Here is a 22414-nt window from a genome sequence, read left to right as displayed (position 1 = left end):
TTTTATTATTCTATCAGCCTTGCCTCTTGATGAACTAAGTTTGCAATCTTTGACCTATAGTAGAGTCTAGAAAATTGCTAAATAGAATTGAACTTATAAGCTGATTTATGGGAGGGTTTGCCAGTGTATTTACTTGAATTACAGGATATCCTTGATGACAACCAACTATACAATTTACTTTTTATTCCATTTTAGGTATTTTTTTCCTTTTCCTATATTTGTTTAACAAATAATCCAGAATTGTGTTCTAAAAATCACAAGTTAAAAAAAATGGTGTGGTCCTCTTCATTGCTTAGGTATTAAGCTGTTCAGGTATTAATGATAAAGGTCATTACCACATAAAAATTTCCTTCCTGCCTCAAAATTTTTTGTATTCTGGTATCAATGAGATGGATGTCTTCTCCCTTTTCTCATGGTTGCGGAAGTCAAATGGTGTGTGTGTTTAACACAATATCTGAGTCTGATGAGTCACATGGTATGTCTGCTTTTAGTTGGGAACAGTTTTTTTTGGTCACTTGTGATGGTCAAAAAAGTCTCTTGGGAGAGTTGAAATGACTCAAAATAACCAAAAATAGCACATAGCTACTTAGGTCTTAAAATTGTAAGCTTCGTGATACCATATTTTAATTTTAGTCTTATCTAATGGTTTGCACCCCTAAAGGACTGCTGCTTCTGGCTCTTAAGTTGTTAAAACATTAGTCTGATCTCTTTCAGGGGGTGGTTTTCATTTGAAAAGGAAGAGCAAACAAAATAACACAGCATAGCTGGGTGTGGTGTCACACACCTGTAATCCCAACTACTCAGGAGGCTGAGGCAGGAGGATCGCTTGAACCTGGGAGGCGGAGTTTGCAGTGAGCTGAGATTGTGCCACTGCACTCCAGCCTGGGCAACAGAGCAAGACTGTCTCTAAAAAACAAACAAAAAAACACAGCAATTTAAAAATTAAAATTAAGAAATAAAAAAGGAATTGGTATAACTGAGAAATGCTCATAAGTCTCTCCTGAAGCTGTTTAGTGATGTAAAGCTTTGAATGAATGGGAAAATTAAAATTTGAGTTTGTATTTGAAATTTATATTTTACATCCTCACTTAACTCAGTATATTTTCAAGTTTTGTTGTGCGTACAAGTGTCTGGTTGGTCTGTCTCATGCTCTCTCATTCCTATTCAAAGTTTACTTTTAAGAAAATGAAAAGCAAGTGTTCCAAGCTGCCCAAGCTTTGTATAGGTTTATGTGTTCAGGCTGCTTCCCAAGCTTGCTCCTCCCCTTCCCTTTGCCAGGGTGTCCCTGCCTCTCACCACTCATTCTTTTCCTGCCTTGTACATTCATTTGTTGTTCTCTGGTCACACACACCAAACCTTCACTTTTTAGCTCTAAATATGCATTTCGGGCATACTGATGTTTTGAATCAGGCATTATCTCCCTTAAAACAGGCAAGGAAGGAATAAAGGGGGTGAGCATCTTCCTTAACTAGAGCATTCACTTTGTTTCTCTCTTCTTTGTATGATTTTGAAGGAGTATTTCCTTTACTTTAAATAAGATTTGAAGATCATTTAGCTAACAGTTGTGCTGTTCTGCTTTTTGGTTTTTGATATGGGCCTTTCTAGTCACCAGTGGAAAAGCTATTTGAGAAGACAGTGATAGTTTGAGCCCTTGTAGATATGCACAGGTGCGTATAAGCTACCAAAAAATGGTTGCCCTAAAATCTCAAGTGTAAGATATGACCAGAAAACTTTCTTCAAATTTCCTTTTATTATTATTCTCATTTGTCTTTAGTTTTGTTCCATGACATCCAATTTTTTTTTTTTTTTTTTTTCTGCCACTAAACCAGAACTAAGAATTTGGTTTATAGGAAAAAAAAAATCCAAGTACAGTGGTACCTGAAAAACCACCTCTGTGTGCTGAAAAGTAGTGCAACTTGATTCCCCTTTATCTCCCCCACCTCCAGCACTCTCCTAGGATCACTCTTAAATGTTTTCTTTCTGATTATAAAAATGGCTGTTTTCCCATTATCAAAAATTTGGAAAATTCAAAAAGACAAAATTTAAATCATCCATAATTTCACATTGTTCTTACATCACAATTTAACTTCCCCATTTTTGTATAGTTGAGTTCGTATTGTACTTGAAAATAGAACTTTATATCCTGCTTATTTACTTAACATTTTTCATGTTGTTAAAATTTGCAGGGAAAATTTTCTTCTGTGTTCTTTCAATGATATTTTATACTATCATCATTCCATCGATCATTTCACTTAATTTTAAACATTTGGTTTAATTTGTTTGCTATTTAAAATAATGCTTTTATTTAAAAAAATCTTTGCTGCAATTTTGGTTATTTCCTTGGGAAAGAATCCGAAGTTGGAATTATTATGTCAAAATATAAAAAATCTTTATGGCTCTTGGTATAAATTACCGTATTGCCTATTAGAAAGGGTCACATCTTTGCCAGTTAGCACAAGTGCATATGGGGCATAGAAAGGTACCTCATGACAGACTGGACCTCACTAAGGGGGTATTTTCCCCTTAAATTCTGACTGCTTTCGTATAGGGAACATACTGCATTATTTTAAAGTTTCCATGTCTTTGATTTACATTTTAAACTATTCCTATTTATTGTCAAATAGTGTTATTTATCCATTTATTAGGTCTTTGCCTCCTTACAACTTTAATATTTAAAAAGCTATGTATGTACTTATTCGATATATATATATGTATTTTTTTTTTAAGACAGTGTCTCACTCTGTTGCCCAGGCTGGCGTGCAGTGATGGGATCTTGGCCCACTGCAACCTTCGCCTCCCAAGTTCAAATGATTCTCCTGCCTCAGCCTCCCGAGTAGCTGGGACTACAGGCGGACACCATCACGCCTGGCTAATTTTTTGTGTGTGTTTTTAGTAGAGATGGGGTTTTGCCATGTTGGCCAGGCTGGTCTCGCACTCCTGACCTCAAGAGATCCACCATCTCAGCCTCCCAAGGTGCTGGGATCACAGATGTGAGCCACCATACCCGGCCTGCTTTTAGATATACTTAGACATTGTTATTTTACAGTGTTTTTCTCCAAATTATTCTTTTAATCTTTTTGATATACAGTATATACATATGTATATTCCAGATTTTTGTATAATGAAATGCAGTATGAGTTGTCATTGTGATGATTTTTTTAAAGAAAGCCCGTTCCTTCTGAAGATGCAGTATTCATCTATATTTTCCTGTAATTTTTTTGAAGTTTAATTTTTTTAACTTTTATTTCTTCCCCTCCTTCCCTCATTCTTTCCTTCCTTTAGGTTTTATGTTTGTCCTTTTGAAGCATTTGCTAGTTATTTTGCATTTTGGAGTGAAATGAAATCTGACTTGATTTTTTCCCAAAATGGATAACCAGTTGTTCCAATACTATTAATTGAATGTCTTCTCCTCTTCTCTTCCTGCCACAATCTATGATTAGGTTACCTTATTAAAATCCAAGACTTTTTAAAATCAAGGTTTGGTTTTGTTTTGTTTAAGACAGAGTCTCGCTCTGTCACCCAGGCAGGAGGGCAGTCCTGTGATGTCGGCTCACTGCAACCTCTGCCTCCTGGGTTCAAGTGATTCTTGTGCCTTGGCCTCCCAAGTAGCTGGGATTACAGGTATGTGCTACCATGCCCAGCTAATTTTTCTGTATTTTGAGTGGAGATGGGGTTTCGCCATATTGGCCAGGCTGGTCTCGAACTCCTGACCTCAAGTTATCCATCTGCCTCAGCCTCCCAGAGTGCTAGGATTACAGGCATGAGCCACCATGCCTGGCCAAGATTATTACATATTTTATAAATGTTGTACTCCATCTCCTCCTCCTTGCTACTTTTGCGAACAGTATTATTTTTCCATTTCTAAGTTTATGTCTTTAAAGTTAACATTTTTAAAGTATACATTTATTTTAAACTCTAAATTTCACTATTTAAAAAATCATTTGTCTTACTTTTAACTGACCCATATTCTTTATAACAGAAGTGAAAAAAAAAAAAAACTTATGATGTTGGGCTATTGGACGTATTCATAGATGAAAGCATGGCTCAGCTGACAAGGCAAAGGGAAGGATAGATCCTTCTAGGTACACTAGCTACCATCTCACTCATCCAAACCCACATTTCAGAGCCATAGTTTAAATCTGCTGGTCCCAAATTCTCTAGATCACTGCAGTGTCTGTCTTTCCCCGAACCATGCTCTCATGCTTTCCAAAAGTTGCCCTAGGCTACTTAATTCATCTTTATAAATTCTATAAATGTTTCTCTCTCTCCATATATATATATATATATTTATTTGTAATTAAATATGAATAACAAATATACATCATTTTAGTTATATATATATAATATAAATTTGTTTTTTCCCAGTTGTTTTTGTTTTACCTCTGAATATTTACTCCTTTAATAATGTTGACATACTCACTCTGGTCTCCCTTCACCTTCATTATCCATCATCTCCCTCCCCCCTACCCTTTACTCCCATTTCTTGCAAATTGTGGCTTTTTTTCTCTTTTATGTCAGTTAAAGCAATTATTTTTTTGTACGTGCTTGTGTGTGACAGTAATAGAAACTGATTTAAAATTCTTTTAAGGATGCCTCTACTATCTAAAAATTGGCATTGATTTTTTTTTTCCCACTGAGGTGCACTAGATTATAAATACTTAAAGTTATGTGGCATTTCTGCTGAGGTAATTTTTTAAAGTTAACTATGGCGTGGTAGATTCAGCCGAGCATTTTTTTGCAGACAAAATCTAATGCATTACTAGATAGGCATATGGCAATAGAACAATTTTGTAAGTATTATAAGAGTAGACTGCTTCTTTCTAAATATTCTTGAGAAAAACAGGGTGATACTGTAAACATTAAGATTGGTAAATAGAATTTTAAATAAATTGCTCCTTTGGTAAATTTACCTCTTAGTTTAATGGTTTACATTTGGTTTATAAACACTTTCCCTTCTCATTGCAAATTTTAAAAAAATTAAGTTCAGAGGGATTTTTAGTAATTATTTGGACTAATAAAGCCAGGTAGTCTGCCATGAACAGCATTACTGTAGCCAAATGAGCTTTCAGATACTCAACGACTGAACTATGTTTTTGTCCATAGGAAAACTGTCTATTTCTAAAACGGTTTTGAAAATAAAAATGATAATGTTATAAAAATGATAATGTTGAGTTCAGCACCACTGTGCCGTTATCACCAACCTTAAGACTCACAGAAGGAGCAAAGACAAGTGTGTCTGTTAATGAAATGTGTCCCTCTGGTCTAGTGATCTGGGCATATGCCACATGGGGAGGGCCATGCTAAATAAAAACAAAAACAAAAGCTGTTAACAGCAGACACAGTAAAGAGATTATAAATATATTGGTGTGTGTTGCCTCATGAGAATTTCTCTTTTGTGAGAGAAGTGGTTCTTCCATGGAACACTTCTACCTCTAGTTCTACTCCAAGTCACTACTAACTTTTAGTAAGGCTTCTACCAAGAGTTCTTTATTTACTTTAAATATTTTTTTATGCATTTTTCTCCCCTCTCCATTAAAAGCAATCTGATTTGTCAAATGAAGTAGGCTAAGATCAGAAGAGAGAGGGACTATCTATTAGAGACTAAATTTACAAACTTAACTGACTATGGTAGCAGCCCATAGCAGGAGGGATGAGCAGGAAGATTGAGCAGGGAAGGGAAGAAAATTAATAATTTTTAAGCATTAACATGAGCCAGGAGGTACTTTGAAAATATTTTTCACTTATTTATCAAACCCATGACTTATCTCAGTCCTTTCACAAATACTAACTTAGAATTCTCTAAAGTCTTATATTAACATAATAAGCATGCACACAAGTTGGCTATTATTATATTTGTTTAACATGAAACTGACACATAGAAAGTTTAAAGTTTAATTTGCCTAAAATCACACAGCTAGTGAATGGCTGGGCCAGAATTCAGATCCAGGCAATCTGGCCTTTCATCCTGTGCTCTGCCACCATCAAAGCATCATATCAACCCTATAAGGTTGGCATTTATGATCTCCATTTTAGAAATGTGGATCCTGACTCAGGTTAAATAACTCAGACAGGATCAGCCTTAAACTAACTTTCTTTCTCCATCAAGTTAGCTTTTCTTACGCTTTCTGACCTTATTGATGGTAGCATCATTTACCTAGTCACCCAGATCTGAAACTTAGAAATAATTAGAGATTTCAGTCTTTCTAGTTGACTGAGGCTTCTTTTCATCACTTCTGCTACTATCTTAATTAGGCCCTCACTATTCTGTAATCTCAAGTGTACCGTAAAGGAAGCAGGTGAGTAATAAAATGAGTGAAGGAGTCTGGGGATGTGAGAGAGGTGGTCAGGTGGGATGTGGTATTATAAGGGGCCGGCTGTGGCTCTGCTCCAGCTGTCTGTGTGCAGGCAGGAACAAGAGCTCATTGTGAACAGATCAGACTTTTTAGGAGGAACCAGAAATCTGGATTTTCATGTGAAACCGTCTACTTTCTAAATTGTAGCACAAGCCGAACAAATTAAGTCCGCAGGCTACCGGGTTGTAAGCCTTGACTATTTGTTATTGAGGCCTCCTGAGCAGATTTACTACCTCTAGTCTAATCTGTACGTCCAGCCTTTTGGCCATCCCCCACTGTACCAGCATAATCTATCCAAAGTGCAAATCAGATGGGATTTGAGGGCTGGTTAGGAGAATTAAATGCTTCTAAGAATGTAATATTCTTAGAAGAATTCTTGGTACTTGGGTAAACACTCAATAAATGTTCTGTAATTGCTGTTAGGTTTTCACTAAATTAAAAGCCTTGAGTGATTCCCATTTATGCTCAGGATAATTTTTTAACATGATAAAAAAGATCTTTATTTCTACCTTCATCTTCTGCCATGCAATCAAAAATGCTCAGTCTATCTGTATGCTTAAGTGTGTCAGTGTATTTCATGCCTTACAGCTAGCTCGTCCTTCTCTGCAAGTCCATCTGACTGGTGAACTACTACAGCCCCTTCGCCTCCAAGATTCAGTTCAGGCATTACCTCTTCTATTAAACCTTTGATTACCCTTCCTCTTGAAGAGCTGATTCATCCCTACTTTGTGTTTTCTTACTATCATAAACTCCGTGAGGGCCGGAACTGTGTTTTATCAGTCTTCTCAGCACTTCATAGGGTCAACATAGTATGTATCTGCATTAAGTGTTGCTTGAAAATAATACAATTAGTAAAAGTTAATGCTGGGATTTGAATCTTCACCTGACTATGAATTTCTTGCCTTTTAGACTGTGCCTCCCAAAGAAAGAAGCTGTGGCTGCCCTTTCATTAGGGATCCAGTTTATACAGTGTCCAATCTGAGGACTAGGGCAGTGTGGTTGTAACTAGAGAATTGACTTTAGGAGAATTTTTATACTACAAGGCAATATAGTAGTATTAAGGACATGCCTTCCTCTGAAATGTAGTATGTGAAAACTAAGGTGAAATCACCAGTTAAATAATTTGTTTTACAGCCAGGTAAAGTTGTTCTATTTTCTTCCTTTAGAAGTTTGATGGTAAATAGTTGGAGATACCACATCTATTTATAAATGGCCTGAGTGCCAGATTTGTTATCTCCTTTCCCCAGGCTTGATAAAGTAAAGAATGTTGGACTTAACTATTGGTAGTGTCTCCATTAATGAATAGAGCAGTCTGGAGAAAACACACGTGAACAGGAAATTCAAGGGCACCTTGTGTTGTTTTTATCACAACAGGAATTCTAGACTTGCAAATTGTATCCTGTTCTTTTTCTGGCCAAAGAAAGGGCTTTAATAAAAGAAAAGAACAGTGTTAAATCCATTAAAGGAATAAATTTGTAATACAGTAAGTGCCAGACATCTAGACCATTCTTTTTAATAATTTGATAACTTCTTAGTTTTGTATAATTAAAATTTTTTAAAGTCTATTTGTGTCTGGTAAAAAGGAAATAAATTTTTATTGTTTTTAAAGCCAGTCTCTACAAAGATACTGTATAATAATGCATAAGGGTGGGATTTTTGTTTTTTCTGCAAATGTATTTCTGAAGGTTAATAGAATACCAAATGATTCTGTATTTCTTAATCCAAATGAAATTATTATATATGAAACACACATATAATTTAAAATCTATTACTTTAGAGTTCAGTTACCATCACTTACAGAATGCCTACTGTGTGCCCAGCACTTTGCCAGGTACTGTGATGCTTTTATTACAAAGATAAATAGAAGAGATTTTGCTCTTACTTGGTTTTTAAACAAGGCATACATGTCTGTGTAACTACAATGGAAAGAACATCATAATCATGACTAAATTATATAGTGTCTGAAAGTAGTATTTCATTACTTATCATCCACTTCTGATTTTGGAGTAAAACTAATTACATTTTCTTATGATAGCAGAAACCTCATCTTCTGTTTATCTTCTTTTATGAAGACCGCAGGTTCATAAATATTTATCTAAAATGACCTCGTATGTATTTTTACATTGTTGAGTTTTTGTTTTTTTAGCCTGGGTCTCGCTCTGTAACCCAGGCTAGAGTGTAGTGGCTATGCATAGGCGCCACCATAGTGCACCACAGCCTTGAACTCCTGGGCTCAGGTGACCCTCCTGTCTCAGCATCTCAAGTAGCTGAGGCTACAGACATGTGCCACTCTTTCTATACTGTTAATGCAGATAATTTCGTTATTTGGGATTATTTTGAATTCCCTAGCACTTCTTTATGTTTCACAAAAATTTCCTCAAAAGTTTTGCTCAATAATGTTCCTCAGAAGTTCCCACCTCTGGCCCCCCAATTTGGCTTCATTCTTGGAAGGCCTGGTCAGTAGCACATCACCTCCTACAGCCACTCTTCAGTGGGCCTAGGCGCCCTAGGCAAGATAGCCATCAGCCTTGTGTTTTTCAGATTCTGCCTCATCCTGATGCCATTAAACATTTAAATTGAATAACAGTTCTCTGTTTTGACGCCATGCTTGCCAAGCAATCTTCTGAAACTAATTTTTTGTCACTCAGTTTCTTACTGTGTAAATCGCTACGTTGCCTTTCTATCTTGTATATTTGTCTTCTGTCAACTTTGTTAGGATAAAGTGGATTCCAGAATTTGCTTGCCCTGAGACAGTGGCAGCAGAGGGCCAGATCTTGCAGCTTGGCAGACCAGGCAGGGCAGCCTGCCTGATGAGGCCCCTTGGCAGACAGTCAGCTCCCTCTAAGACCACACCCCAAGTTCAACATATGTCTTTCTCTCCAACTTCTGTAGGCATAACTATGAACAACATAACTGTGAATGATGTGTTATTTTTTGTGCTTTTTTTCAAGAGGTACTATAAAAGTTTGTTTTTTGTTTTTCACCATTCACTTTTTGAAAGAAATATATAAGGCCTTGGACAACTAGAGTTGGGTCTTGACCTTTTGTAAAGGCAAATCTGTAAAGTAGCAAACCACTTTATAAATTCTCATTGGCTATAGATCTTCCAGATATTTTCTCTGTTCACTAGTATCTGTTTGCTACAACAAATACAAGGCAAGTCAGAAACCATTCTACAATCGTAGGGTGTTGCTCTTTGATGGAACTTTTAAGGTTTCTTCACCTCAAATCTTTGTTGAAAAAGTAACAGGCAGTTGTTTACCAAAAAGCATTGGAAGAGAAGTTATCTATGAACTTGAATTTTATATGCCTAGGGGAGGTTCACTATAATACTGCTACAAATTGTATACCTATCCTTTTTTGAAGGGTTTAGGATGCATGTTAGCATATTAAAGATGCTGGGAAGTCTGGGCAAGGTGGCTCATGCCTGTGATCCCAGCACTTTGGGAGGCCACGGCAGGCGGATCACTTGAGGTCAGGAGTTCGAGACCAGGCTGGCCAATTTGGTAAAACCCCATCTCTACTAAATATATAAACAGTAGTGTGCACGTGTAATCTCAGCTACTAGGGAGGCTGAGGTGGGAGAATCCCTTGAACCTGGGAGGTTGAGGTTGCATTATGCTGAGATTGCACCATTGCATTCCAACCTGGGCTACAGAACAAAACTCTGTCTCCAAAACAACAACAATAAAAACTGGAAGATGCTGGGAAGTGTTATAGTAAGAAACTTATTTAACTTTGTATAGTCTGGATTTCTTAAATTTGCATAAATTCCTAAATTTCCAGTCCATCCTTCCCTTCCCACTCCAAGCCCCAGTTAACAGTTGTTATTTGATTTGAGAGATGTTTTCTGTGTACCATCCCTGTTTCACTTTTCCTTCTTTGACTTTTTTTTTTTTTTTTTAAAGTTAGAGACAGGTTCTTGCTCCATTGCCCAGGCTGCAGCACAGTGGTACAATCACAGCTCATTGTAACCTTGAATAAAGGTTCAATAAATTCTGCCTCAGCCTTCAGAGTAGCTATGACTATAGGTGTGCACCACCACACCCTGCTAATTAAAAAAAAAAATTTTTTTTTTTTAAGAGACGAGATCTCAGGCTAGTCCCAAATTCTTGACCTCAAGTAATCTTGGCTCATAAAGTGCTGGGATTAGAGGCATGAGCCACTGTGCCTAGCATTCTTTGACCTTTCTGCATCTGATCCTGAAACACAGAACATGAGGCCAATGATGCTGAAATTTCCAAAAATGGTTTGGCAGGATTGTCTTAGATAGCAATCCAGTAAGAGCAGCTTAATTTTTTTTTTTTTTTTTTTTTTTTGAGACCGAGTCTCCCTCTGTCACCCAGGCTGGAGTGCAGTGGCGCGATCTTGGCTCACTGCAACCTCCGCCTCCTGGGTTCAGGCGATTCTTCTGCCTCAGCCTCCTGAGTAGCTGGGTCTACAGGTGCGTGCCACCACACATGGCTAATTTTTTTGTATTTTTTTAGTAGAGACAGGGTTTCACCATGTTGGCCAAGCTGGTCTCGAACTCCTAACCTCATGATTCGCCTGCCTCGGCCTCCCAAAGTGCTGGGATTACAGGCATGAGCCACCACGCCCAGCCAGCTAAATTCTTAAAAATCACTTGGCCATGATAATTATGAGTTTATTTTTCATTACTTATTGTTTTAAAAATAACACTCATTATTAGTAAAGATTTAGCACAATAAAAAGATTAAACTAGGTACCTAGAATAGTATCTTAAATTTGTATGAGCCATTGTGGCTTTCCTGTGTGTGATCTCAAATGGCCTTAGACTAGGTCTGTGAACCAGGCAGAGCAAATATTATAAGCCCTGTTTCGGGAAAAGTGACTTGAGTTAAGGGTGTTCTGGTGATTTGAATAAGACCATATGATCAGTGAGCAACAAGGCTGGGATTAGATCTTTTAATTTCTAACTTTTACCTTCTGCAATTTCTTTTTCCACAGTTGCTTATTAGCCAGTCTTTATAGAGTACTTTACTGTTGGCTAATTCTTTCAACTACTCCTGCAGCACCCCCCCCATCAATAGGTTGTCTCATTCATTCATTCATTCATTCATTCATGCCTACTCCGTGTCAGAGGCAGTGCTGTTGTGGGGAGTTTTGAAAAATGAATCAGAAAGAGTTCTTGCCTGGAGGCATTCCTGGTTTGGTGGAATAACTGTTAGAGTTAGGGTTGAATTTTTCTTAGAAGTGATAAGCACCAGTGCCAGGCTACCAATGTTAGAGAACATGCACAAAAAATTGAGAAATGTGATGCCTCTTCTGGTAGAGCATGTTAGAAAAGTCACCACAGTAAGACTTCAGCTAAAGTGGGCCATAAAGGATCAGCAGGATTCCTGCAGAGAGAGTGGTGGATAGGTCAGGGATAGGTCATGCAAAAGATTGGAGGCTTGAAAGAGCCAAGTATTTTGGGAAAAGAATGAGTGGTGAGGAAGAGCAGCAGATAATGATAGAAAAGATAAAAAGCAACAGATAAGGATAGCAAGTTGGAGTCCTGACTCCTCATCACACTAGCTATGTGACTGTTCAGACTTCACTTCCCTTCTTTGCAGGGCTGTTGTGAGGATGAAATGCAATCATGCATGGCAGGTGCCTCTATCATAAATTCTCAGGAGAGAAAAAGGGGGAAATCAGTGAGTAAAATATTATAAAGTGCCTGATATTTACACACACTCAATGTATGTAAGTTGTTCTTATTTATTATGTTTAGCTAATTTAGCTTGTAGTAGGCAATGAGGAGCCGTGAATGATTCTAAACAAGTGACATCATCAGCTTCTCATTATGAAAACATTTAAAGCAGTCAGCAGAGGAACAGATTTATAATGCCAAAACAGTAGATTCCGTTTTAGACATAATGATTCCGAGACTCAGGCAGTACATTGAGGTATAAACCCCCAACAGGACATCAGTAGAACTGGGAGTTTGCCATAGATAATTGTTTGCTTTCAACCTATTCTTGATTTGCTTGACATCTTTTGGTTCCTTCCATCAACCCTGGAATCTAGTCCAGTTCAGGTCTACATATAGGGCTCTGTATCTTCATGTAATTAAAGCAAGATGGATGTTGGGACATAGATGGCAGGATTGGGTGAATACTTTTCAACTAAGAATGCCTTGGATGGTCACTGTTGGCAAGCTGAATGGTCTATTATGATTTTCATCTAGATGAGCAAAGCCTCTTTAATGTATGAACTGTTCTAATCTTTTTGTCCAGATATGCCTGTGGTAGGCAAGTCTCTTAGGGTCAGTGCCCACCTGCCACAGCCACCAGAGTTCAGGCTTCCCTACTTTGAAGCAGACATTTTGCCACACTCCTTATCTAATAGTCCAAATTATCTACTTTGGGTGGCCCAGTAATCTCTAAAAGTTGGCACTGGAATGCCTTTAAGCAGACATACATCGTCTAGTTAAGGCCACAAAGCTTCCCTCTTGTTAGCTGGCTTCATTCATACACTTCTGTTTCCTTCTTGGTTCCTATAGGCATTTGAGTTTCATTTGAAAATGAAATGGGCTGCACAGTCTGGAGAAGTCTACTATATCTTGTTAAAGCACTTTTTGCAATGACCCAGAATTCAGAATGAAATGGGGCAGCTATGGGCCCCATCCAGAGTCCTGCTTCTAAAAGTGGTTACCCCATGCAGTATATGTAAAAATTGCTTTAGACTGGTGCTTATATGCATATTTGATACAACATTTCATGTTTCATAGAATTCATAAGGCAGAAGCTACTTAACTACATTAACTCTTAGACTGGCAATTATCAGGGATATAACTATTAGCACTGTCTTACAGATTTTATTTAGTAATGAAACAACAAAGTAGATGGAACTTCTCTTGTTTTGAATGCTTATTGAATGTGACACAATGTATATAAATGTGTCTATATTATGTATGGACGCCACTGGTTCTTCGCTGTCATTTACTCCTGGTTTTGCCATAACAATATGAATTTCTCTTGCTTTGGAAATAGTGCTTTTTCTTTCTCCCCTAGCTTTGTATTATTTATAATGTGAAATATTTGGATGTGTTAACAGTTAGGGTAGAATTTTTCTTAGTTAAAATTAAACATTTTCAGAGTTTGTTATAAAAGATAGGTTTTTTTCCTACTGAATAATTTGTTTCCTTTGTTGTTTCAGTTTCTGTTACTATGGCAATGACGGCAGGGACTACAACAACCTTTCCTATGAGCAACCATACCCGGGAAAGAGTGACTGTAGCCAAGCTCACATTGGAGAATTTTTATAGCAACCTAATTTTACAGCATGAAGAGAGAGAAACCAGGTATAGTAAGGGCTAATGAAAACTTTTTTTTTTAGTTAATTAAGCTGTTGTGCTGTGAGTGGTGTATAAGCTTGTTTTCCATGAATAATATGAATATGATGGGTCCCTGCATGCTGTTTGTAAGTTTCCTGTACTGATAGTGCACATAGACACTTGTTTTATTTTCAGAGTAGTTTCCTGAGGTGCCCCAAGTCTTGTGCATCCATATACTTATATCACATGTCAAGTATGTTTTAAACCTTTTCCAAACGTGAAATTATATGTCTGTATATTTTCTTTTAAAGGGATGCCTGGCTGGGTGTGGTGGCTCATGCCTGTATTCCCAGCACATTGGGAGGCTGAGGCAGGCAGATTTCCCTAGGTCAGGAGTTCAAGACCAGCCTGGCCAACATGGTAAAACCCTGTCTCTAGTAAAAATACAAAAAAATTATCTGGGTGTGGTGGCGGGTGCCTGTAATCCCAGCTACTCAGGAGGCTGAGGCAGGAAAATCACTTGAAGGTTGTAGTGAGCCAAGATCACACCACTGCACTCCAGCCTGGGTAACAGAGTATCCATCTAAAAAAAAATGTGGGGGGAATGCTTTATAAATGACTTTAATCCAAAAACGTTTACAGTGTTGTGTGCACATCAGTGGGAATAGAAGAATAAAAAAAGAATGACATGTTATTTTGCCTTTAGAAAACTTATAGTAAAACTTATAATATTACATGAAAGAGTAAAGATAATATTAAAATAAGAACAAGGAAGGGAGAATGTGCTTTTGACTAAGGCAATTGGGAAACCTTCATAAATAGTGGTGGCATTTAAACTGGGCTCTAAAGGAAAAGTATTATTTATACATGCATAAAAGGCAGGAGAAAGAGGCAAAAGAGCAGGACGAAGGATATTAGAGACAGGAAATCACCAGGTCAGACAGTGTCCAATTTGGGTCAAGCACAGGATGTGCCACATTTCAACATCCTGGGAGCCTTGGATGCTTTGTTAATGTAGCTCTTTTCGTGGTAGTGGAGAGTCTTGGATGTTTTTGAGCAGAAGAATCAAATGATCACTAGTGTTTCTCTGGAAGAGAACTTTAGCTGTGATACAGAGAATGGTTTGGGGTCCAGGTGGGGAATTAGAAACAGGAAGGACTAGTGATGTAGTCCAGGTAAATGGAAAGGAGGCCTGAATAAGATTGTGACGACAACAGAGAACTGACAAGTGAGAAAGACTGACAAAATGTGGCTACTAGCCAAATATGAAATGTGAGGGAAACAAGTCAATGGTGCCCCTGAAATGTCGTGCCTAGGCAAACTGAGAGTGGTACAGTTTAAATGAAATAGAGAGGAAGAGTCTAATTTAATTTTGGACTGGTTTAACAGCAGATTAGATACAGTTATGGTGAGAATTAGTGAACTGGAAAATAAGTAATTATTCAGAAATCAACTTAGAATAGGAATATGTGAAAGAGAGTTGAGAAACATGTAGAATCATTAGAAGAGCTGACCTGTCTCTAAAGGTTCTGAAAGTGAAGAGAGGAATGAAAATGGAGCAGAGGCAAACAAACAAAAAGAGCACCAGCAGAAATTCCAAAAGGTTCCATTTAGGCAGAAGGAAAGTGATCACCAATAGAAGATTTAAATAGTAAGCAGGTGGATAAATCTCAACAAAAATTCTATAAAGCAACAGAAATAATAGTGATAATATCTTACACATTAAAGAAATTAAAGTATAATATTTTCCAACAGAAGAATATAATTCAGGAAAGAAGTAATTGGAATTAACTTAATGACCTTAGTAGAAAGGGCATAGAAATTAGCTTCAGAGTTTGACAAATTATGTTGTAATTTCTAGAGTAACCATAAAATGATAAAAATAGTTTGTAACTTCCAGACTAGTAGAAGGAAAAATTTGGAACGAGGAAAAAAAATGTCAGTTCAAAATAATGCAAGAGAGAAAGAAAAACTGAAGTACCAAAAATGGAAAAAATGAATGAAATACCAAAATATCACAAAATAAGTTAGAAATAAATCTAAATATATCAATAATTAAATGAATTATAAGGGTAATTAAAGTCTCTGGAAGTGATCAGATCATCCTGGGAGTGAATAAAGTAGAAGACAATCAAGGAAGAAAAAGCAGGCACTTAAAAAAATTCATCAGAATTTAAAAGGTTCATTGTCTTTACTTGCAGCAGTGTTAAAGAAATTCAGTTTGCTTTTTATTAGCAAATAAAAGAAAGTAAGAATAAAATATCTGCATTATTGAAAAAAAAGTAGTCTCAGCTTGGTGCCACTGGAAGTCAAGTCAAACAATTGGCTCATTTTCTAAAAGCTTATGCTTTAAGAAAACGTGATGTATTTTTAAGGCTTAACTAATTGGATAAATGCATATGCTCAATAAATTTCTAATCAGAGCAAAGCATAAGAGTATTTTAGTTGGAAAACTTTTTTTAAAAATGTACAACAGAAGTCATGGATCTTTCCTGTTTATATATGGTAGAAATGGATAAAAGTTACTGTATCTCTTCCAGAATGAGGAATTATTTCATGAAGTGTTAGTCTTGGAAATAATTGAGGAAAGGGACAGTGGAAATTGAACAGAAGAATAAAGTTGCTTATATGTTGATAGCTCCTCCCAGAATAATGGTCCTATCACTCTCTGGATTCTCTCTGCAGAGGAGAAAACTGGAAATCATTCAACAAGCAGCACTGAAGTACCTAGGAGTAGGTGATGGCAGCACAGATCTGATGTTAGGAGCATATTCCCTTCTAAGGGTTAGGGCCTAGGGGAAATAATGCATAAATAAAAGATAAAAATCAGTGTAATAAGCACCAAGGTAGGTGCCTATGGCAAGCACTGAGGGAGCATGTCATGGAGAATATGCTTTTAGGCCTCATCCTCTCCAGTGGGGTGCTGATGTATCAACAGGCTTTAAATGTTACAAATCTTCCAAAAGAAGTAAAAATAAGTGATCTTAATGATGGTTTAGGAAAAAGCTTACCTTTGGACATGTAGCCATGAATAACAAATATCAAAAAATTTGTGGGAGGGTTTCAATCCTTAACCCTTATACCCAAATCCTGGAAACTTAGTGTTATTCTGACACACTCCAAAACTAATTAGGAGGAGTTCTGCTAGGTTTATGTTTAGGGAAAACTAGCACAGTAGAAATAAAATACTAATATTCACTTGGAAATGAGTTGCAAAATGTGTTTCACAGCCATCTCTCTAGCTTTAGTTACTTCATCCACACTGCCCTCACCCCAAATGCTTAGCTTAACTAACTTCAAGGATGCCATTTAAAAAAAAAATGAATAATTGAACCTGGCTGTACCTAGAAAAGCAGATGTTCTGGTAGCTAGTAGGTTTTTAAAAATATACATGTATGACTTTCCAATTTTCAAAGATTTTTAATACAATAAAATACACACAATTGCACTTAACATTTTTCATTGACAAATGAAGGAAAATTGAGCTTAAAGTTTAAGTGAGGGACTTAGCCAAGATCATTTAGCTAATAAGTATTAGAACCAGGGATATCTACCTTAAAATTTTATACTTTCAGTCATTATAGTCATCTTTTTATATTTCTAATATAAACATTGAGGAAATATTAATGATTTTGGTGGATTAAACATTAGATAGCAGTGTTTTCCATGTTAGAACATGAGTTATTGCCAACAGTTCATTTAGGCAGGAGAGTGAAGTAAACTTTAGAAATAAACTGTTCATTTGGCCAGTATGAGAAAGCAAAATCTGGATTTGTTTTTTGAGAAGGAAAACTATTCTTAGTGATTATCTTGATCCAACTTGAAAGTTTTTTTTTTTAGCATAGCAAACTGAAGTGGTTAACTTGAATAAATAAATGTGTATTTCTTAAATAGCAATAGTTAGGAATGTGTTTAAAATTTAAATTATTTTTTCCTTTGAAAAGGCAGAAGAAATTAGAAGTGGCCATGGAAGAAGAAGGATTAGCAGATGAAGAGGTAATGTAATTACCTATAATTACTGTACAAAAGCATCCCCAGTGACTTTTTCATTCATTTGATGTCAGGTATTTTATAACTTAAATAATGTGGATTTTGCCATTTGAATATGGGCTTCTTACTTTGTTGCTGTCATGGATATCTTTAATGGATATCTTTAGAAGGAGGCAGATTTTTGTTTGTTGTTTTTTAAATTCCAAGAACACATATTTAGAGAACATTACCTACTGTATTTTAGGTGTGTAGAACAAGAAAGGTAGGCTCCAGGAGGGATAAACTAATTGTTAACTCTTCTAAATTTTTTTCTAAATATTCTTTTAAAGCCATCTACTTCTCTAGTCCAGTGCTATTACCCTAGTTGAAACTACCATATATTTTAACCTGAAGAATAACTGTCCCCAACTGGTCTCCCCTTTTCCCACACCCAGTTTTTCTGCAAACTACTGCAGCTGGAGTAATCAGTCTAAAAATAGATTTGATCACGTCACTCTTTTGCTTAATAATCCTTCCCTGGCTCCCTTATCTTGGGATGTAGGCAAGCTCTTTAACGTAGGTATACACAACCATTCACTAGTTGTCCTCTGCTTATCTCTATCTAGCCTTGCCTCTTGTCACCCGTCCCCCATGCTGACCAGTATGAATTTCTTTGATTTTCCCTGTCTTGCCTGTGGACCTGGTCACATGCTCTTTCTGCTGCTTGGAACTCTTCCTTACTCCTACCCAACTCCCATTATTCTTCAAGATTCTTTAGCGTGGCGTGGTGGCATGTACCTGTAGTCCTAGCCACTTGGTGGGGTTGAGACAGGAGGATCACCTGAGCCTGGGAGTTCGAGGTTGCCATGAGCTATGATCATGTCACTTCACTCCAGCCTGGGCAAAGAAGCAGCTTTAGGCCTCACGTCAGGCATCACTTCCACTGGGAAATCTTCCTTAACCTCTCAAGGTACTTCTGCATTCTACTGTTCCTGTCCCCGTGGGAGCCTTAAAATACAGTCTTCCCAGAGACCAGACACTATAACGTCTTGTTGAGCATTACATCTCCACAGCTGGCTGGCAGAGAGCTAGAATAAATATTTGAATAAATGAACAATGGCGTTTACCCTCAAGGAGTTTTAGATTAGGAGAGAGAGAGTTAGTGTATGTAAAAATATGTACATATGATAGAATGTGGTGAACTCTGAAAATATATAGAAGACTTTTCCTCTAATTCAGAGGATCAGAAAAGATTTCATAGAAGAAGTAACAATTGATTTGGATTCTAAAGAATGGGTAGTATTTACATTAGAGGTAAGAGGTGTATACAAAATAATGAATACATATACAGAATAATGAATTTACATTTGAGCTATAAAGGGTGTAATAAAAGGAAATAGTGAGGTAAGTTGATAGCACACCACGGAAAGCTAGGTTTAGAATAGTTTGGTAAGAAAAGTAAACTTTAGTACTAGGCAATAGGGAGTCACAACCTAGATTAATTAGTTTAACATGCTGAGTGCAGCAGCTCACACCTGTAATCCCAGCCCTTTGCGAGGCCAAGATGAGAGGATTACTTGAGCCCAGGAATTTGAGATCAGCCTGGACAAAATGGTAAGACTTCGTCTCTACAAAAATTTTTAAAAATTAGCTAAGCATGGTGTCCTGTGTGTGTAGTCCCAGCTACTCAGGAGGCTCAGGTGGGAGGATCACTTGAGCTCAGGAGACGGAGGCTGCAGTGAACTGAGATCCTGCCATTGCACTCCAGGCTTGTGTGACAGAGTAAGACTGTCTCAAAAAAAAAAAAAAAAAAAAAAGTATAATGGTTTCAGTGATGAGAAAAGAGTTTCTATATTTAAAGAGTACACCATCAAATGATTAGTTGAAATCAAATCAATATCTAATCTTCCCTGTACCTTTCCTAACTGTACCTGTTCCTTATGGTTGCAATGTTTAAATCAAATACAGTATTTTGTTATTCATACGAAAGGTGGTAACTTTGTTAATCAGTTAACTCAAACGTTTTTACATTTAAAATTATTTGCATGTCATTAATACAAAATTCTTATAATTAATAACCATATGATCATATTAATATGTTGTACATCATTATTTTGATAAGAAATCTTAAACATAAGATCTTAATCTGAAGTGTAGGGAAGAGACTACAAAAACAGATGCCCCAGCACTAAGCAGGCGACTAAGTGAGACAAGCTGGCCAGATGGGTTTCATAGTGGCATCTTAGGTTATATTCTTTTGATCCAGATATACTGTTTTCATATTCAACTTATATGATTCCTTTTGCTTCCACAAAGAAATAGATTAATCTATTTTCTTTTTAAAAAAGATTTATCATTTTCCTAAATATTGATCTTCGGTTTATCTGTTGGCAAAGACATACCACTTTTCACATTGCTGTAATAAAACAAGAGTCCCAGCATACTTGGACATGTCTCCTTGGGACTGGCATCAGTGGTGGGGACTGACAAGGCTCATCTAAAGGAGTTTGCTACCTTTGGCCCCTGTGACCAAGGCCCTGTTTTTCCAGAGAAGCTGGAAATCTGGACTTTTTTGCGGAATCACCAATCACCTGTTTTGAAAAACAACTTGCAGTCCAAATCAAATATATCCGTAGGTTTGTTTATTAGGCCCCATGCTAGAGCCTGGATTATATCAAATTCTATAAAATAGACAAACTCTCTCAACCTTAATATAAAGTACATCACAGCTATCTTTATGTGGGCTGGGTTTTATAAAAAATAAAACAATTTCATAAAAATTAAATGAAGTTGTTAGCTGAACCCTTTTACATCTGAAAACGTTTGTATGCACTGTCTATCTTATACAAATACTGGCCACCCTACAGATCGAGAGTTTGAGGAGCACCCGTTTAAAAAGGAATGGAGAAAGGAAGAAAATCATTTTCTAGTTTCATCTCACTTAACAAAATCCCATCCAACATGGAATGTTGTTCACTCTAATGAAAAATGAAAATAAGCAAGTACAAGCTATAAAAGAGACTCGTGAAATGTTACGCTGTCCACAGATATTGTTGTCTTCTTTGGAGAGGAAAGGATGTGATTACCTCAAGAATACTATTTGTCTTTCAAAGCTACTTAATCTATACAGGTTGTGAGTAGATATATAAACAGCTTTTTTCTCTTTCTTTTTTAACATGAATTTGCTTCAGCTACTTCTGGACTGCAACACTGATTCTAAGACTAAAATCATGGAATCAATATTTTTTTAAGTAATGTAACAATGTTATAGGTGAAGCTCATTTTTATAGAATTATGTGTTCCATTCACTTGTGACTCTCTCTTTTTGCTATTAAATGGCTATGCCCAAAATCACATAAATTGTTTCCTTGCTGCATTATACAAACTACTAGACAGTTTATGAAACTGTGTAGCACGGTCATCTTTTCCATTCAGATTAGGCAGGATTTCTGCAACTATATCCATCTGTACTGTTTTATAATCTATAAAGGGAGAGACTCAAAATATCCTTTGAAATTCTTGTACTTATTCATTTATGTAAAAAAAAAAAAAAAAAAAAAAACCTCCTGACTACCTCCATAAAGGACATGATGCTATAGTGCCACCAACTGGCCTTTTAAAAATTAGTCTTAAAATTTAAAATCAGCTACTTTTTAAAGCTATCTTTTGTTTTACTAGTAATTCATTTTTTTATTCAAAATATATTTTTGAACACCTACTGTGTGCAAAAAAGGGTATTTGTCATTGCATTTATGTGAAAAGAAGCAAAAAATGGTCTTCCCTATTGCTTTAGGTCACATTTTTTGTTTTCTTAATTATATCAATGTAGTTTTAGCTCCATAAAACATATTTAAAAGAGAAAAATCACTCTAATTCCATAATCAAGGAAATCTGCTTTTTAAACTAGCCACTAGGTCTGGATAGTATTTAGGTGAATAATGTTTATTATATCTTTATAATAGTTACTTAATTTCCTGAATCACCTTTCTTTTTTTTTTTTTTTTTTTTTTTTTTTTTTTTTTTTTTTTTTTTTTTTGAGTTGGAGTCACTCTGTAGCCCAGGCTGGAGTGCAGTGGCATGATCTCGACTCACTACAACCTCTGCCTCCCAAGTTCAAGCGATTCTCCTGCCTCAGCCTCCTGAATACAGGTGCACGCTACCACGCCCAGCTATTTTTGTATTTTTAGTAGCAATGGAGTTTCACCATGTTGGCCAGGATAGTCTCCATCTCCTGACTTCATGATCCACCCTCTTTGGCCTCCCAAAGTGCTGGGATTACAGGCGGGAGCCACTGTACCAGCCTATTTATTACCTCAGTTCCTTTTTTTTTTTTTGAGATGGAGTCCCATTCTGTTGCCCAGGCGGAGTCAGTGGTGCATTTAGGCTCACTGCAACCTCCACCTCCCAGGTTCAAGCAATTCTTGATTCTCCTGCCTCAGCCACCCGAGTAGCTGGAACTACAGTTGCGTGCCACCACACCCAGCTAATTTTTGTATTTTTAGTAGAGATGGAGTTTCACCATATTGGACAGGCTCACTCTCAAACTCCTGACCTCGTGGTCCACCTGCCTCAGCCTCCCAAAGTGCTGGGATTACAGACATGAGCCACTGTTCCCCACCTGCCCCACTTCTTACTGAAAAAAAATTATCTTTCATTGTTGCTTGCTTACTTTTTCCACAGTATCATTTTAGTTTATAATCAATATCAGATGTGGAAAAAGACATTAGGCAAAGCCTGTTAATTTGTGTACTTGATTTTTATACTTCATTACTGTCATAATTTTTACACCATTGGTGTGGCTTGGTGTGTAACT

General features: G+C 36.8%; 1 protein-coding gene across 6 annotated transcripts in view; it reads left to right on the top strand.

Moving 5' to 3' along the window:
* The window catches only part of STK38L (serine/threonine kinase 38 like), an 80313-nt gene that overhangs the window by 37619 nt on the left and 20280 nt on the right, over window positions 1–22414 (top strand). For 4 of the 6 annotated variants that reach the window (XM_032283874.1, XM_032283882.1, XM_032283878.1 and 1 more), the window contains exons 2-3: window positions 13515–13659; window positions 17577–17628. In XM_032283874.1, coding sequence (XP_032139765.1) covers window positions 13526–13659; window positions 17577–17628 — 186 coding nt within the window. In that variant the 5' untranslated portion in view covers window positions 13515–13525. Of the gene's footprint in view, window positions 1–13514; window positions 13660–16317; window positions 16366–17576; window positions 17629–22414 lie in introns of those variants that run through there. The other 2 variants (XM_032283891.1, XM_032283894.1) reach the window with 2 other exon arrangements.

Source organism: Sapajus apella, unplaced genomic scaffold (genome assembly GCF_009761245.1).
Source record: "Sapajus apella isolate SASKATOON/1434 unplaced genomic scaffold, GSC_monkey_1.0 scaffold2, whole genome shotgun sequence".
NCBI classification, from domain to species: Eukaryota; Metazoa; Chordata; class Mammalia; order Primates; family Cebidae; genus Sapajus; species Sapajus apella.
The sequence above is the reverse complement of the archived record's forward strand: the minus strand, read 5'-3'. Positions and strand labels throughout refer to the sequence as shown.